Raw genomic sequence first — 16,606 nt, forward strand, 5'->3', positions numbered from 1 at the left:
TATGGATCCCGTAAACTTGACACTAAGATAGACCGTCGAACGGGAATTTCGATCTTTTTCTTCCGATGAGCCGGAAAATCCACTCGAACCGTTGAAGCGTAGTATTTTTGCCAAACAATCAATCATTTTCTTCATCTAGATCTATAAAGATAAAAGTCACAAATCTCTCTATTGTTAAATCTACAAAGACATGACTTTGAAAAACGATTAAATACTAAAGATACTTGGTAGATCTAAAAATCAAAACAAAAGAGGTAGCAAAAACCTTAAAATTTATTCCAATATGATAAAATTAAAAATGACCCAATTCGAAATTAAAATTTTTGACAAAGATTTATTGAAATAGAGAATATATCTATAATAATTAGTAGTTTGGGCGGAGAGAAGATGATTTTCCGGCTAGCCGGAAGAAATCTTTCCCACCCATAAGTGAATGAAAGTTTCTTTAGAAAAAGTGAGAGCACAAATAAGAAGCACGGAAACTTCGATAAAGTTGCGTTTCCCGTTTCGGAAACGTTTCGGAAACCGGAAACTCTTGGACACCCGTACGAAACGTTTCGGTCCGTTTCTGTAAATAATAAAAATTAAAATTTGTAAAAAATTTAAAATTATTACCCACAAATAAAAAAATCTAACTAGTTACCCATAAATTTTACATTCGCATTGCCCACAATATAACAAATATACTTATTTGTGTTGAATTGTATTATATTTTTTATATATTTATAAAATTTTAAATATTTAGTACATTAAATTGAATTATTTTGTTAATTATCAAAAATATTTAAATAATATTTTTATAAATATATCCCTAAATTTTTGTTATTTACACGTTTCCCCCACGTTTCGTGTCCTTCATTTTGAAAAACTTTCGTTTCCCCGTGCCCGTTTCGTATCGTTTCCGTTTCCCGTTTCCGTTTCCGTGCTATGTCTATCTAAAATCAATTACTATTCATACAAAAATCATGTAAAAAATACTGGATTTTATTGCATTGGCAATATCATCGGATTACATTTATATATGCAAATTCAAATTTGATCCGGGGTCAGTTTGGGACTAACATTATTACACAAGTTCGGTTCCAAAAATTATATTTATCCGATCTCGGATTAAATTATTTTCGGACCTACATGTAATTTAACTAAAATAAAAAATTTACATCCGCACATAAGATAAATGAATTTAAAATACCAATGAGTCGTGGGTTCACTTCCTCCTCCATGCGCTTCTCCATCCAATTATATATATATATATATATTAAAAGTGAATTTAATACGGATTTGGTCTCAAATCAAACTTGATTAAAAAACAATTAAATGCTAAAATTCAGCTCAAGAGAGTTGGTCTGACTGATCATGTCCGAGTAAATGATGTGCTATAGCTGCTGTTGCTGATGTGTCCTGCTACATGGATCCCTTCAATGACGTGTCCAGTGCCACATCAGCATGTTACGCCAGCTAGGCCGAGCTGTTTCTTCACAACTCGTTAATGGCATCACACGTGAGAAGTAAGCAGCTGTTTTTCCAGGATTGGAAGAAGAAAAAGAACGGATGTTTGGTTGTAGCCGCAGGTGTATCTTCCTCTCCAGGTACTCCCTGTTTGTTTCCCGAGAAAATCCCATACAATCGCACTCTCTATTTCTTTTAATATTTTTGATAGATAGTTTCTTATTGTTCGATTTGAACAGAAAAAAATAGAGAATAATTTTTTGCTAGGTTATTCTTTTCTTAGTTATAATCCGAATTTCTAGGGTTTCCTGTATTGGTTTATAGCAGTGGCTGATTTAGTTTTACGTAATTTTTTTATAGTTACAGAGCTGATCAATTGCTCAAATTTGTGAATCCATGTGTGAACTCGGAGCTACCTAATTACCTTCAGGTATTAATCAGCCATTTTAAACAGTTCAATATTTGTCTGGAGTCATCTCTCGTCTCAGCTGGATTATTTATTTTTTCCGGTGGTGTTTGATTGTCACAGGGACAGTGTTGTTATTATAGTATGAGCTATAATAAGAAGATGACGGGGCCAAAAGTTCGTTTGGAAGGATTTGACTGCGGTAATAAGCAAAAGACGGTCACTCGTCTGTGGAGACCAATTTCTACTTTGTCCAATTCTATGGATGGTAATTTTCAGCCCTTTTTCATATTGGTTGAAGATTAGATTAGAGTCAATTTCGTTTGAAAAAATTGGAGTTGTTTTAGAGTATTATTGGGTTTTTAAGGTGTTCGTAGAGTGAGTGATGTGTGAATATGTTGAATGCCTGATAAAAGATGTTACTGTTGAGTTAGATGGAGGTCGACTTCGAGAAGCACAGTGTAGTGCATCGAGCTCCATGTCAGATTCTCAACAAGTGACAAAGGTTGTTGAAGCTGTTACGGAAATAATTGACTCAACTATCAGTTTAAGCGAGCTGGGTGATCGCATTGATGACAGATCTTTAAAAGAAGAGTCTATCATTTCTCCTGAAAAGCATTCACTTACAATTGAGGTAAGTTCATGTTTTACTATTTAAAGTTTAGGACTTTATTGTTTTTTAATCTAAATTATTTGCAATTAAGGTACGGGTTTTTGGCTCAGTCATATGGTATCTGTGACATCTAATATTTTCGGCTGCTGTTATGCTACTGTAGTGCTCTTTTTCTCTACATATCATCTACCTGTCTGTCCGCCTCTATAAAATTTTATCTCATTGAACTAAGTTGTAATGGTATCAACTTGTATGATATCTAGTGCTTTTTTTCTTGTAGCCCCAAAGAATCTTGATGTATCATGGTTCTGCATGTCTGTTAGTCGTTAGGCCTACATAGTTAAAGGGTAATTGCCATTTATATTGTCGATACCTGCCTTCATGTCCAGTTTTATGCAATCCTCGGGCATTATTTCTTCCACATGTTTATTTTATCTATGAGATTATACCGCTCATATCTATTATCTCCTGCTGCTGCAATGTCGAACATTGATTTTATGCCTTCTTTCCTAAGCTGTTGTTATGGTTGGACAGCACAGGTCATTTCTGTTGTTTTTTTGACTTCATTGCACTTTCCATACTCGAGTTTGTAGGTGGGTGCTTCTCTAATTCGGTTTATCAAAGGAAAAGGGTATGAGTTTCATCATATGAACGTTTTAGAGGATCAATTAAATATGTGTTTCCTTATACTTCTAACTTTCCTCCCCCAGAGGATCTAGACAAGTAAAATTTGAAGAGGAGATGGGGGTTAAGATTACCCTTCCATCATCAAAGGAGGATGAATCTGTTAGTAAGTTTATCTTAAATTCTCTGCATATGTATACTTCTCCTTTTTGTCATTTTGGTATGTCAAAAATGATCTTATGGGTAGCGTTTCTTTTATTTCCTTGATCCTTAGCCCTCTAATTTGAAGAGTTTCATTACATTCTACATGCTAAATGCTAAAACGGCGATGGCCTTTTATTGTTGCAGTCATTGAAGGCCACTCAATTGATAGCTTAACCAGAGCATCTGAAAAAATACAAGCTATTATAGATGAGGTATGTGGCAATCGCCATTAGCTTAACAATATGTGTATTATTCTACTGTCTTTGCATGGTATATATTTGAGTCGCAATTTTGCTTTTTGTCATCTTCTATCAATTCTAGTAGTCTATTGCGTATGCATGTGGAATGCTGGAAGCTGCACCCTAATACAACACCCGCTTAAAAATATGTTTATTGTTCTACTGTCAAACATTAGCTTAGAAATATGTGTTATTCTACTGTTATATATATTTCAGAGGCAGTTTTGCCTTTTGGCATTTTTAATAAATTCTATCAGTCTATTGTGTATGCGTGTGGAATTCCAAAATCTGCATCCTAATACAACTGATTGTGCTTAATTGAGGGCGTAGTTATTTATCTGATCATCTCTTTAATTGTGCATGTTAACTGTAAATTCAATTTTCTTCCCCGCACACCCCTCCCCTTGTTTTAGACATCTTGCTGATGGTCTTTCTTTTCTTTCCTTTTTCCTCTTCCTCTTCTTTTTTCTCTTTGGAGGTTCTGAAATCAGGCAGTTAAGAGCCCGAATCTTGACTATTCTCACTTCATATCTCTTCCATTGGCTTTACACCCAGAATTGGTTGATAGGCTAATCAACTTTCAGAACTCCATATTGAAAGAAGGAGTGGAGAGTAATTCCAATGAAGATACAACTGACAATGAAAAAAAGGACCAAGAATCAAGCAAGGGGAATGATGTGGCAGTTGAACTTAAAGTTGAAGATGACAGACTTGTGAAAGTGGATCTGACTAGTATACCTATGGTTAGTTATGCACCTAAAGCATCAAGGTCACCTACTTTATCTGGTAAGGCTTAACAAGCATGTTGTGATATTAGCTTAAAATCTACTTGGAATATTCATTCTTTAGTTGATGCATGATATCAGTATATGGTCTCAATTTTTTATTAAAGGCTGTGCAATATGTCATCTGTCATTCTTATGAGAGGTGATTCTTTCTTACTACCTGTTAAGTTGCTGAAACGCATGTTTTTTCTGTTTCTTTTGATATCCATTTTGTTTTTTCCTGCTATTTTGTGTCGTTTATTTGAACTAGTTTCTATGTCACATGCACGGTACATACTACATAGGTAATATATTTATTAGTTTTGAAAAGATTAAAATTTAATCATATTGTAATTAAAGTTATGGAAAATATTTATAAAATATAAATCTATCATTGATTTCATCAAGTAAAAAAAAAAAATTGCCTTCCGTTTGGTTCACCGGATATGTTTTCTTGGAAAACATTTTCTTCATTTTCCACTCTTTGGGAAGCTAAAAGAAAAAAAATTCAAAGTAAAATGCTTTCCATCAATGAAAAATAAATTCACTTTTTTGGAAAATGATTTCCCCTTTTAAGAACGGGAAGTCATTTTTTCAATTTTTTGCCTTGATATATGTGATGTGATCCCATATGAGACATTAAATTTCACTTTCTCTATATCTTGTTTACTTTTTAGTTATTAATTTTGTTTAATTTGGTTTTCTATATGGCAACCAAACAATGGAAAATAATTTATATACCTAATCCTAATAAATGTATTTCTAGAAAAATAATTTATCTTAGATAGAATATTTTCCTGAAACAAACGGAACCTTAGTTATATTGTAAGGTATAAATTTAAAATAGTTAACACAACATTTTAAAATGAAGTAGCAAATGGATTGAGGTTATCTCTGTCAATCTATGAAACTATATTCCCATTTTCATCCAAAGATGTAACATAGATATGTTTAGGAAAATTCTCACTGATTAATAGTTGTACTTCACAGAATTGGGAATAGACAGATCCATATTCATCAACCCTAAAACATTCCACTTAACTGTGCTGATGTTGAAGCTTTGGAATAAAGAGCGAGTTAATGCAGCTTCAGAGGTTTTGAAGGTATAGTGTTGTTGTATGACATAAATTTGTGGGCAATGGCCGAGCGGGCACTAATTGATGATGATATGCCATGTTTTGAAATTTAGAGTGTATCAATGAAAGTGATGGAAGCCCTGGATAATCGACCTCTTACGGTCAGGCTCAAGGGGCTGGTACGTAGAAAATGTCTTCATTCTCCTGGTTTCTGTTTGCCTTTTGAACCTTGAACTTTCTTCACAGTCGATTAATTTCAAATGATTTTAAATTTTAATGAACTTTCTTTGCAAGTGTGTAAGACTAGGAATTCCTGTCACTTTTCTCACGATTTTATGTTTACCGGTTGTCATGTTTTTTTTTCTTTACCTCTTAAAGGATCTGAACTATTTGCAGGATTGCATGAGAGGTCCCTTATCAAAAGCTCGTGTGATTTATGCTACTGTGGAAGAAATTGGGAGTGAAGACAGACTTTTAAAAGCTTGTCGTATCCTAAATTGAGCATCAGTAATTTATTGCCTTGTACTATTTTCTCATCTGCTGCATTTAGAAACAAGAAAACAAAAAGGGAAAAAAATGCTACATAGTAAAATTAGACTCAACTCTTAAGACATTTCTGTCAATTGAGAGAGACACTGCTGGATTTCTTTAACTTTCTTAGAGGTCATCATTGATGCATTCATTGAGGCGGGACTTGTTCTAGAAAAAGATGCTAAACAAAAGTTAAAGGTACAATCTGTAAACTATTAAATATCCCCCTTTCAGTTTCTATATGATTGTGCTTGAAATATTTATGTTAAAATTGGAAATATGAGTACAGCTGTATAGATTTTAATATTTTCTTTGCTATCACTATTTCTTACTTTTGTCTAGCTTATCAATTAAAGTAAAGGATTTACCCTTGCTTTTTCCTAGAGTTGTCTGTAGTTCTTTTCTATTATTTTGTGGCTCATCTTTTGTCTTATTTTCATTTGTATTGTATATTTTGTATTTGGGATCGGTTAAAAATGATAAATACTGAAATCCTAACTTGACGGGCCTGATGTGCAGCGCCATTGACAGCATTGCTTGAATGTCGCAATATTATTCTACTATATATTTTGGTCTAGAAAATTCTAATGTTGAAATGTTGATGTGTTCTTGGATGGCAGTTACACGCCACACTGATGAATGCAAGGCATAGGAAAGGGTAATAATACTCTTCGTTCCCTGCACTTTCGTTACGTAAACCTGTTTCTCTGCGCTGTATAATTTGATTAAGCTTCTCAATTTAAATGATGGTGTTTATGTTGTACCTCGAAATTTTCAGGAAGTTCAGGAAACAGAATGATTCCTTCGATGCAAGAGGTATATTCAAACAATTTGGATCCAAGGAATGGGGGGAGTATCCTATTGGCGAAGTTCACCTTTCACAGCGTTTTGTATATGATAAGAACGGATATTATCATTGCTGCGCTTCAATACCTTTTCCCGATAACTCGCGAGCAGATTGATTCACAATTTAGGTTTCACACTTCAACTTGAGTACATAACTAGAAAAATTACTCAAATGGAACTTGTAAATCCTTATGCATCTCCAACATTTTTAAAAAGACTTAATTGCTGCTATAGTATGCATGCTTGCAACTAGCTTTTGTTTTCTGCATCTTGAGGGTTAAATTTTGTTGAATTTTTTTACCAACAATGCAGGTCACTAAATGTATTAAGACAAAAACTGTTAGCGTACGGAAAAACACACGTCTTTCTAATTTTTTACATGTCATTTAAAAGTCACCATATGTTTTGAGGTAAAGTATATAGTTTGATAACTTGAAATATGATGAATATTTATTTCTGTTCATGGAAGCAGAAATTCACTAGAAATTATGCAGTGACCATCCTTATGTTGCTAAAATCGAAGTTTGGTTATCAAAATATAAGAATTTCAAAGTTGATAACCTTTTTATGAAAGTACTATAATCTGGTAATCATTTTCTTTTATAATCTGCAACTTGACTACTAGAAGTATCTGCAACCATCCGTATGTTTTATTTTATATGCCTATAGTATTTAATGTAGTTCACCGTAAAATGTGAAAAAACTTAATTTTTGCTTTGAAAGAATTTCCAACCTTATCAGTCATCTGTTTGCGCTTTGCAATTTCAGATTGAAAGCAAGCCTAATGCATCCAAAATGTACAAATATAATGTTCAGTTCATAGTACGAAGTTGCATACAGGTAACTTATTGTATGTATTCATATAATATTAAAGCAATTTAGACAAGTCCATGTGATGTTTCACTGTGTCTTGAAATGAAAGAATTTCTTTTTTTATGCAATTGATTTTGCTCTACCAAATCATATGAGTACACAGTCATCAATTATGAATTGTCTATATCAACCATTTAAGGGGAAAAAATTGAGTTGAAATCCGGTACGATTTGCCAATTCACTGCCCCAAATACATGCCTAATGGTAGGTAAAGTCGTGCATTCTGTTCGAATTGAATCAAACAAAATTAAAATTTTGCTTTTAAAATTTGCAAGGATGTAATTTCAAACTAGATTTTTCGATTTGGTTTGAGTCAAGGACTCAAGATTATTATTTGTTTCGGTTTTTCGATTTTATTAGGCTTTTTTTTTCTAACCTATCATTATTAGGTACAACGGAATCACATAGTGGGATATCCAAAATCCCTTTTTCAATTGGTTAAGATGACAAAAGAAGGAACAAAGAGAGGAAAATTTCAAAAAGAAAAGGCAAAACAAGAAAAATAATTACATTCAATTTTTTTTTGATGGAATACAATCAATTGATTTGAACACTAAAACACAATAATAAATAGTGCAAACAACCCCATCAAGTCCTAGAGATTCCTTTCTAATTTTTTTCTAACAATTTAGCCGGCCTCATTAATTAATCATATCCTAAGTAGAATTAAGAGTTTAATTTAAAAAAACTTGTGTTTCAACAAATATGTCTTATTTACTTATGATTAGGATTAAAATATAATCTCAACAATACATAATGTGATATACAGTCGACCCTCTGATAATTAATACACATGGTGGATCAAAAAATTATTAATTATTAGAATTATTAATTTATTGAATTTGTATAAAAAAAATTATAACAAATATTTTAAAGCATCTACATTAATAGACCTAATATTAATATTATATTATAAAAAAACTAACTAAATACACTTTACAATCACTCAATTTAAAAGAAATAATTTTATATTCAATTTAAAAAATATCAATTGATATCAAACCAAAAAAATAATTATTAAGAATTTGTATCCATAAAGTAAAATAATTTTTAATATTTTTTATACTAGAAATACTTTACTTATAGTAATTTGTTTATCTAATAACTTCTTTTAAAATTTCTCAAAAAAATAAGAAAGTCATAATTTGATGGTATTTTAACTTCCACTTTATGAATTAAGGTTAGTATTGCCTCAAATAAATCATCAATTGTTATATATTTTTTTTAAAAAATATCTCTAATAATTAATATTCATATAAAATATATTTTAAATTTTTTTAATTATTAAATAATAGAATTATTAATTATCCGACATGGAACGAAGTTGGTTCTTTCAATTTTCTATTAATTATTAGAATTATAATTATTAGAGGGTCGACTGAATTATTAATTTATAGAATATTAATTATTAGAGGGTCGACTGTATTCTCAATTATTATTAGACTAACAAAATAATTAAAAACAGTTACACTAAGACAAAATGAAATTAAAATTCTGAAACATATATTTATGATATTAAAGTCCCACAATTCTATCCATTCAATTTTCAAATCCTACAATAAGCTATTTAAGTTGCAGCCAATATTTCAGAACATGGTCGGTGCCCCTTTGTGGTCCAAAGTTAGTCATGCCCCAATCACTGCACTTTTCTAAGGGATATTTGAAAAAAAAAACACCTATTTACGTTTGTAGCGATTTAAGTACGGTTTTTACGATTTCACCAAATGATATCATTTTTTGCTGTTTTTAATGAATAAAATGATATTGAATGATGGAATAAGAGTATTAAATACTAAAAAAATTAAAAAGAACAGCCATTTTGTAAATTTTTAAAAAATGTGTTTAATTACAAACTTGAAAATCAGAGTTTTGTTTTTACAAATAACCCTTTTTTATAACAGTCTTAGTTCTCTCACATCACTCGACCCTATCCGCTCCCTACGGCTGTATGAAAATTGAATCAAACTGTATAATCGAAACAAGCAAATTAATTTCAATTCGCTAATTATTATTTTTGGTTTCGTCCGGTTATATTTTGAATATAAAAAATTAATTGAAATTTACTATAAACCAAACCAAAAAAAAATCAAAATCAATTGATTTTGTTTGATAAATTATTTTCGGAAAAAATAAAATTTCAAATTTTAGGTTGGGTACCAACTTAATACACACCCCTTCCACTCCCTCTCACATACTGAGTTGGTAACATGGAATAATAATAATTGATATGCATCCAGACAGTTCTATTAAATAAAAGTTAATGACAGCTAGGACTGCATTCAGCAACCTGATTGGATATGCATGTCCATTACTATCTCCCATATTCCCTCTATCCTTACTCACTTATATAAATTAATTTAATACTTTCATAGTTAGACTTATATTTAATAAATAATATTTCTTAGAGATAATCCGCATATACTATGATTGATTTCTTCTAGTATTACATTTTAAAAATTAATGCTACCATAACAAACTTATATACCTATTCTATTAGGCTTAATGGCAAAAAAACTCAAACCTTTACGACTTGTTGCAATTATATTCAAACCTTTTAATTTTTACAATAATATCAAAATTGCATTATTTTGTTGCAATAATATCCAAATTGCACTTTTTATGTGAATTTTTTTGAGTTTTTTGCCATTTTTAGGGACTTTTACTATATTATTATACATCAAAATATAATAATATCCTAATATTTTAATTGAAAACAACAAATTTAGCCATCAATTTGACTATTATTGCTACAAAAAATACAATTTGGATATTATTGCAACAAAAAAATGCAATTTGAATATTATTGCAAAAATTAAAAGGTTTGGATATAATTGCAACAAGTCGTAAAGGTTTGGGTTTTTTTTTGCCATTAGGCCATTCTATTAAGCAATTCATAACTGAGAAAATTCATTTACTAATGATTAGGGTATAAACCTAACGAAACGAATTAATTGAAATGTCAAATTTGGTTCGGTTTGATATTATATTATTTTTTAAGTTGGTTTGGTTTTGGCCATAACAAAGTAATCTACTTGCTCAAAAATATTCAATTTTTTTTTAATTTATAGCCAAACTTTTTAAAAATAGAACTCTTATCTAGATTTTGATAAATTTATTTAACTGTAGCCAATTATTTAGTTTATGAAAAGGCCAAATTTTCTTTTCTTCTTCTTTGTTTATGACTATACATATTAATTCTGCCAATTGTAGCCTAAATTGAATAAGTATATTTCGATTAGAAAAGGCTAGGTTGGATCATGAATTAAAAAGTAAATCAAAAAGGTTTTTTTTTTCAATGAATATGTCTAATTGGATACAGCTGAATTAATTTATTAAAATTTTGTTAAATTTACCTTTTTTTAAAGGTCTCATAAATGAACAAAGGAAAAAAAATGGATATTTTTAGTGGTTACACATAAAAATTCAATTAGGTTGTAGTACAAAATAGTCTGAAATAACCAAATCAAATCGAAAAATCAACCGAACTAGCTAGTTCGGTTCGGTTTGAAAAATTTAACATCTAAAAACTTTGGTTCAATTTGATTTTAGGAAAAATTACTATAATACCCTTAAAAACAACTCATGACTCCATTGAATAATATACCTAATTTTTGGATAGGCTTCTACAATGTACCAACTCATTGTATATAAATATGTGACTTGATAAAGCCATTCTTGTGCTATTTGAATACATTCTCCATTATTTCTCTCATTTTTTCCATTTACACTATAGTTTTTTAAAAAAATGGCAGGAATTGCATTTGGTCGGTTCGATGATTCATTTAGTTTAGCTTCATTTAGAGCCTATCTTGCTGAGTTTATCTCAACTTTGCTCTTTGTTTTTGCTGGTGTTGGTTCTGCCATAGCTTATGGTTAGTCCAAAAATATATAATTAAAACTATATAATATAATATATACATTACATTAATGTTAATATATCTTTTGAATAAATAATGATTTTTTTTTGTTTTGTAGGTAAATTGACGGCGGATGCTGCTCTTGATCCGGCTGGTTTAGTAGCGGTGGCTGTGTGCCATGGATTTGCTCTATTTGTTGCGGTGGCTGTTGGTGCTAATATCTCCGGTGGCCATGTAAATCCAGCTGTCACTTTTGGATTGGCTGTTGGTGGCCAGATCACCATTCTGACTGGTATTTTCTACTGGATTGCTCAGCTTCTTGGATCAGTTGTTGCTTGTTTCCTTCTTAAAGTTGTTACCGGTGGCTTGGTAAGTCGTTAATCTCATATTATAATGTTAATTAACTTCTAATTTATATAACTAATATACTGTTCCCATGCATGTATAAGACTATAAGTCTATAATAGCAGTTTAGTTTACTTATCAAGCACAACATTACTAACAAATTGAGGTGTACTTTTGGTTCAAATCGAACCAAGCCGAACCGGATCAAATTTTATTTTTTTTAATCGATCCGGACAAATTGAAACTGAAACTATAAATTATAATTTATTTTTAAACCGAATAGAACTAACTTTAAAATAATCTTTAATATCTCGAGCAGAACCAAACTGAGCTGATCCTAGAATAATTTTGAATATTCTATGGTGACCCGAACTAAACTAGTCCGTTTGATTATTATTTTTGTTCATTTTCGAGTTGCATCAAAAGTATGTCTTTTTGTTCCTTCCAAAATTGAGCTAACCAAAAAATTGTTTATTAATAATTTTAAATAGAGTTTAATTTATCGATTCAATTATGTTAAATTTTAGGCTTAATTACTTAAAAACCATCCACCTTGAACTTTTTTTTCGTTTATACCCTGACCTAGAAAAAAAATTCATTTATACCCTGACGTATGTATTTATGTTTCACCTCTACCCCGAGGCACTAAATTAACCTCTTTTCATTTAAAAAAAGTTTAAAATAGTCCTTCATTTAGAGAAAAATTCATTTCTAATTAAACTCTAATTAACTTAGGTTAAAAATGAAGAACTATTTTAAACTTTTTTCTTAATGAAAAGAAGTTAATTTAGTGTCTTGGGGTAGAGGTGAAACATAAATACATACGTCAGGGTATAAATGAATTTTTTCCTAGGTTAGGGTATAAACGAAAAAAAAGTTCAAGGTGAGTGGTTTTTAAGTAATTAAGCCTAAATTTTATTCGGTTTTTGCACATCGCTACAAAAAGAGTCTACTTAAATTTTTTTCCTATGAACTATATGCATTATAAGGTAAAAGGATATATACTTTCCTCTTATAAGGACTTCATAAATATTGATTAAACAAAATGTATGCAAGTATTATAAGTGAAATTTGGCTTTATTATCACAAATTGGGAAAAGTTTGTTTTCATAATTATGAGTTTAAACTTTAGTGAAAACCCTTTAAAAATGGCATTATATCATTAATCGCATAAAACAAAGTATCCTAACAATTTAATACAATTTAATTAATTATCTATAATTGTTTGTTAATTATTGTTTTACAGGCAGTTCCAATCCACAGTGTGGCTTCAGGAGTTGGTGCAATTGAAGGGGTAATAATGGAAATAGTGATCACATTTGGGTTAGTCTACACAGTCTATGCAACTGCAGCTGACCCCAAGAAGGGTTCACTAGGCACCATTGCTCCCATTGCAATTGGGTTCATTGTTGGGGCCAACATTTTGGCTGCAGGCCCATTCTCTGGTGGATCAATGAACCCGGCCCGTTCCTTCGGCCCAGCTGTCGTTAGCGGCGACTACCACGACCATTGGATCTACTGGGTTGGGCCTCTTGTTGGTGGTGGGCTTGCTGGGCTTGTCTATGGAAACTTGTACATGGGTGGTGATCATGCACCTCTATCCAATGATTTCTAGGTTTTGATTGTGATTTGGTGATGAGTTTGTGTTTCTAATTTATTTTTCTTTGTAATAAAAAGAAAGGAAAGTAATATTTTTGCTTTTCTTTCTTTTTTTATTTATTTATTTTGTGGTTGTTATTGTAAAGGTTTGTTGTGGTTAGCTTTTGCTTTTATGAGTAATTGATGAAATTGGTGATGTGTAGCAACTTTTTTAAGCATGCTCATGAATTGCTTTTGTTTTCTTCTTTTTGTTATTGGAGATGGGCATTTTCTCTCTAATTTTTTTTATTGGGCATCATGCAATTTATGGGCATATTCAAATTTTAGATGCTTTTAGTTAGGAATATGCATTGAGCGGTTCAGTTCGTAGAAATGTGGAAATCATTTAGACGTTTTTTAAAAAATAGAAAACAAATCGAAAAAATTTGGTTTGATTCTATTTTCAATTTAACTGAAATGACTATAATATTCATAAAAACAAAAATGAATGAGTATATTGTCTGAGTTTTAAGTAAAGAGGATGTAAGCATGAATTATGATATATGTGAGGGTTTGAGAGTAATTTGCTCTTTATTTATACATCACTGGAAAATTGGATTTTTATAAAATTTGATGGCCTTTGATTACATGCATGATAACTTGAAAATTTGCATAAACTAACTTAATTTACAGGGCTATTTACACTAATTTATTAAAAAATTAATATAATGTCTCACATTTTCATTTCCATCCTTCTGTCGACCCTATGATTGTGTTTAGTGTTCCATTATCAGAAAATGAAAATGAAAAGTAAAAAATTTCCATGACATTATAGATAAAAAGACATAACTAAATTAACAATAAGTACATAAAAATTGATTTTACTTGGAAAATTCAGGGGGCAATAACTCTTCAGACAATAGTTTCTCATACTTCCATTCGTGAGCTTTCCACTCTGGCAATTGCTGGATCACAACCTGCAGTTTTAATACATTGAGGTCTCACTGAAGCCGGAGTTGACTACGTCATTCACAAATTAAAATGGCGTGTTTTAAAAAAACTGGTATTTACATCGTCAATTTTCACCGATTTTGCAATTGGTTTATTGATTTGTCAAAAAATAATAATCTTTATATATTTATTTATTTCAATGTGATTAAATTGTAAGAACGTGTATATCTTATGGATATATATGCAAATAATCGTAAAATTAATTAGAAAATTTGAGAGTGAGCTCAATTGTACTGACCAGCCCTCTAGAATCTGGATTACCGACTGTAGTTTGGCAAGCAAGTCTCCAATTTTTTGGTTTCTTAATTAGAGAAAAAAATACATAAACATGTCAGCTCTTCAATTAAAATCTATAAAAAAATTAATAATACTAATCATAAAGATGAAATAATGACCATTATACCCTTTTGAGCTTTTCTTTCTCTGTTTCTGTACGAGGGTTAAGGAGCTCCTTCCCCATTATAACCTGACAACATAAGATTAACATTTCTAAATTAAAAACTATTTCTTTTTTTTCATCCATTAAAATTAAAATATCGACCTACAAATATAAAATTTCAAGTCAAATGAATCTGAATTTTCTAATTATTATATTTTGATTTTGATCAATTGACATGATTCTAGAAATTTGTGGTGTATACTTGATTTTAATCTATCCATTAGCACTTATTTGATTCCACGATATAATTTTATGCACCTAAATAACCTCTCTCGTTATATTAACAAAATATAAAGAAATAATATAATATCTCATATCGAAAATGTGAAAAAGATAGTTTATAACTTTAAGTTATTAAAATTAACTTGAATTAACTAATTTGGGCTTGTTGAATCCGAGTTGGTACAATTTTTTTAGAAAAAATAGTATTTTAAATGAAATTGAATTCACCTCCACCATGCAAGATGCACAAGTTCCTGCTCCTGCACAGTTTAGCAGAGGTCTAGCCTGCATACATATTCACCAAATCAAACTATACACATAAACCACATAATCTAAAGTATCAATAAATAGAATGTTATAACCATATTGACGAAATGACATAAATAAAATATACAATTACTTACATACGGTCCATATAAATCAATATTTGAATCCAACATTATTTCTCTGAGTTTTTGACCACCACACGTACTACGAAAATGAATATCAGGAGTTCCATCCGGTAGTAACACGGACTAAATAACAAATAAATTAGTGATAAAAAGTGTATTGAAAACGGAAATGAAATGTCGAATTCGTAAAATATTAATTAATGTGAAAGATATGTTTAAGGGATTATTACATGAACAAATGCAAACTTGACAGAAGGTGGTTCTTCAGGAGTGTCATGTTTGTCGTCCGATTTACTTTCGGGAACGTTACCAACGGCTCTGATCTTCATTTTACAGAAACTATTGATAGGTTTATGGATTTGGCAAATGTTATTGTTTGCATAAGAAGAATGTTTGAAATTGTAAGAAGGTTTCAAGGAGGCTAAATTATAGGAGTTAAGCTGAAGAGTTGTGTTCATTATTTTCTTGATTTTTCAGGATTTGGAAATAAAAAATGTTAGTTATTTTGGGGAATTTGCATGTAGGAAATGTTTGAGAGTATGGTGTGTGGTGGCATTTAGATTATCTTATCTAACTAGCCGTAAGATGTGAGGGCATAAAAGAAGGTTTTGGGCCAATAGTGGCCATCTTTTTCTTGCATTTGGGTCCAAAATTTTATTTATTTTGGTGCTAAGAAGAAATAGAGGGATTTTATACAAAAAAGGAAGAAATATAGGAATTCAAATTCAATTTTTTTTAAAAACTAACATGATGAGCATAATTGAAGAAAGAAACACAATAAAAAACTAACATGAGCATTTGTATCTAGAAAAAGAATATCTAAGAACTTATTTCCATGATTCTTGTGAGGAAAGAGAATTTGGGATCTAATTAGTTGGAAAAGTTAAAATTGAGTTATTTTAATTAACATAAGATTATACAAATAAATCCTTATGTTAAAATTGTTTGTGATCAAACGTCTTCTGAGGCAGTTATACAGTCAGAGTTATTAGAAAAAGATTTAAAGACGCCCTTAATACTTTTAATATCTTTCAAATTAATCCCGAAGAAGTATTTTATCGGCAAAAACTTTAGATTAAAGGTCAATTGACATTTTTTTTTCATATTCATCTTCTTCTTCCTCATTTCTCTTTTGCC

General features: G+C 30.6%; 3 protein-coding genes across 3 annotated transcripts; 2 read left to right on the plus strand and 1 right to left on the minus strand.

Annotated features, from left to right (window-relative positions):
• The first annotated feature begins 1,479 nt into the window (after nucleotides 1-1,479).
• LOC126682607 (uncharacterized) lies at nucleotides 1,480-7,020 on the plus strand. The gene is made up of 14 exons (XM_050378340.2): nucleotides 1,480-1,589; nucleotides 1,810-1,879; nucleotides 1,979-2,123; nucleotides 2,290-2,489; nucleotides 3,062-3,099; nucleotides 3,179-3,258; nucleotides 3,441-3,508; nucleotides 4,027-4,321; nucleotides 5,290-5,402; nucleotides 5,489-5,554; nucleotides 5,772-5,862; nucleotides 6,037-6,104; nucleotides 6,527-6,564; nucleotides 6,685-7,020. The coding sequence occupies exons 1-14, from the start codon at nucleotides 1,552-1,554 to the stop codon at nucleotides 6,866-6,868; spliced, it is 1,494 nt and encodes a 497-aa protein (XP_050234297.1). The 5' UTR covers nucleotides 1,480-1,551; the 3' UTR covers nucleotides 6,869-7,020.
• A 4,274-nt stretch (nucleotides 7,021-11,294) lies between these two features.
• LOC126680443 (aquaporin TIP2-1) lies at nucleotides 11,295-13,667 on the plus strand. The gene is made up of 3 exons (XM_050375562.2): nucleotides 11,295-11,497; nucleotides 11,601-11,851; nucleotides 13,074-13,667. The coding sequence occupies exons 1-3, from the start codon at nucleotides 11,371-11,373 to the stop codon at nucleotides 13,440-13,442; spliced, it is 747 nt and encodes a 248-aa protein (XP_050231519.1). The 5' UTR covers nucleotides 11,295-11,370; the 3' UTR covers nucleotides 13,443-13,667.
• Nucleotides 13,668-14,091: 424 nt separating this feature from the next.
• LOC126680444 (photosynthetic NDH subunit of subcomplex B 3, chloroplastic) lies at nucleotides 14,092-16,041 on the minus strand. Its single transcript, XM_050375564.2, has 6 exons — nucleotides 15,700-16,041; nucleotides 15,482-15,592; nucleotides 15,306-15,362; nucleotides 14,820-14,882; nucleotides 14,655-14,717; nucleotides 14,092-14,382 (listed from the first exon to the last, which is right to left on the minus strand). Exons 1-6 carry the CDS (start codon nucleotides 15,925-15,927, stop codon nucleotides 14,287-14,289), a joined length of 618 nt encoding a protein of 205 aa, XP_050231521.1. The 5' UTR covers nucleotides 15,928-16,041; the 3' UTR covers nucleotides 14,092-14,286.
• Between the last annotated feature and the right edge of the window lie 565 nt (nucleotides 16,042-16,606).

This window comes from Mercurialis annua, linkage group LG5 (genome assembly GCF_937616625.2).
Source record: "Mercurialis annua linkage group LG5, ddMerAnnu1.2, whole genome shotgun sequence".
NCBI classification, from domain to species: domain Eukaryota; kingdom Viridiplantae; phylum Streptophyta; class Magnoliopsida; order Malpighiales; family Euphorbiaceae; genus Mercurialis; species Mercurialis annua.

Bases quoted from the DNA above. Each gene is read 5' to 3' on its own strand.
- LOC126682607 (XM_050378340.2), top strand. From the start codon at position 1,552: ATGTTTGGTTGTAGCCGCAGGTGTATCTTCCTCTCCAG. The intron at 2,490-3,061 runs GTAAGTTCATGT...TCGAGTTTGTAG, and splicing joins AGCATTCACTTACAATTGAG to GTGGGTGCTTCTCTAATTCG. The intron at 6,565-6,684 runs GTAATAATACTC...CGAAATTTTCAG, and splicing joins AATGCAAGGCATAGGAAAGG to GAAGTTCAGGAAACAGAATG.
- LOC126680443 (XM_050375562.2), top strand. From the start codon at position 11,371: ATGGCAGGAATTGCATTTGGTCGGTTCGATGATTCATTTAGTTTAGCT. The intron at 11,498-11,600 runs GTTAGTCCAAAA...TTTGTTTTGTAG, and splicing joins TGGTTCTGCCATAGCTTATG to GTAAATTGACGGCGGATGCT. The intron at 11,852-13,073 runs GTAAGTCGTTAA...ATTGTTTTACAG, and splicing joins AAGTTGTTACCGGTGGCTTG to GCAGTTCCAATCCACAGTGT.
- LOC126680444 (XM_050375564.2), bottom strand. From the start codon at position 15,927: ATGAACACAACTCTTCAGCTTAACTCCTATAATTTAGCCTCCTTGAAA. The intron at 14,883-15,305 runs GTGAATTCAATT...TTATGTTGTCAG, and splicing joins GTGCATCTTGCATGGTGGAG to GTTATAATGGGGAAGGAGCT. The intron at 14,383-14,654 runs GTCAGTACAATT...TTAAAACTGCAG, and splicing joins ATCCAGATTCTAGAGGGCTG to GTTGTGATCCAGCAATTGCC.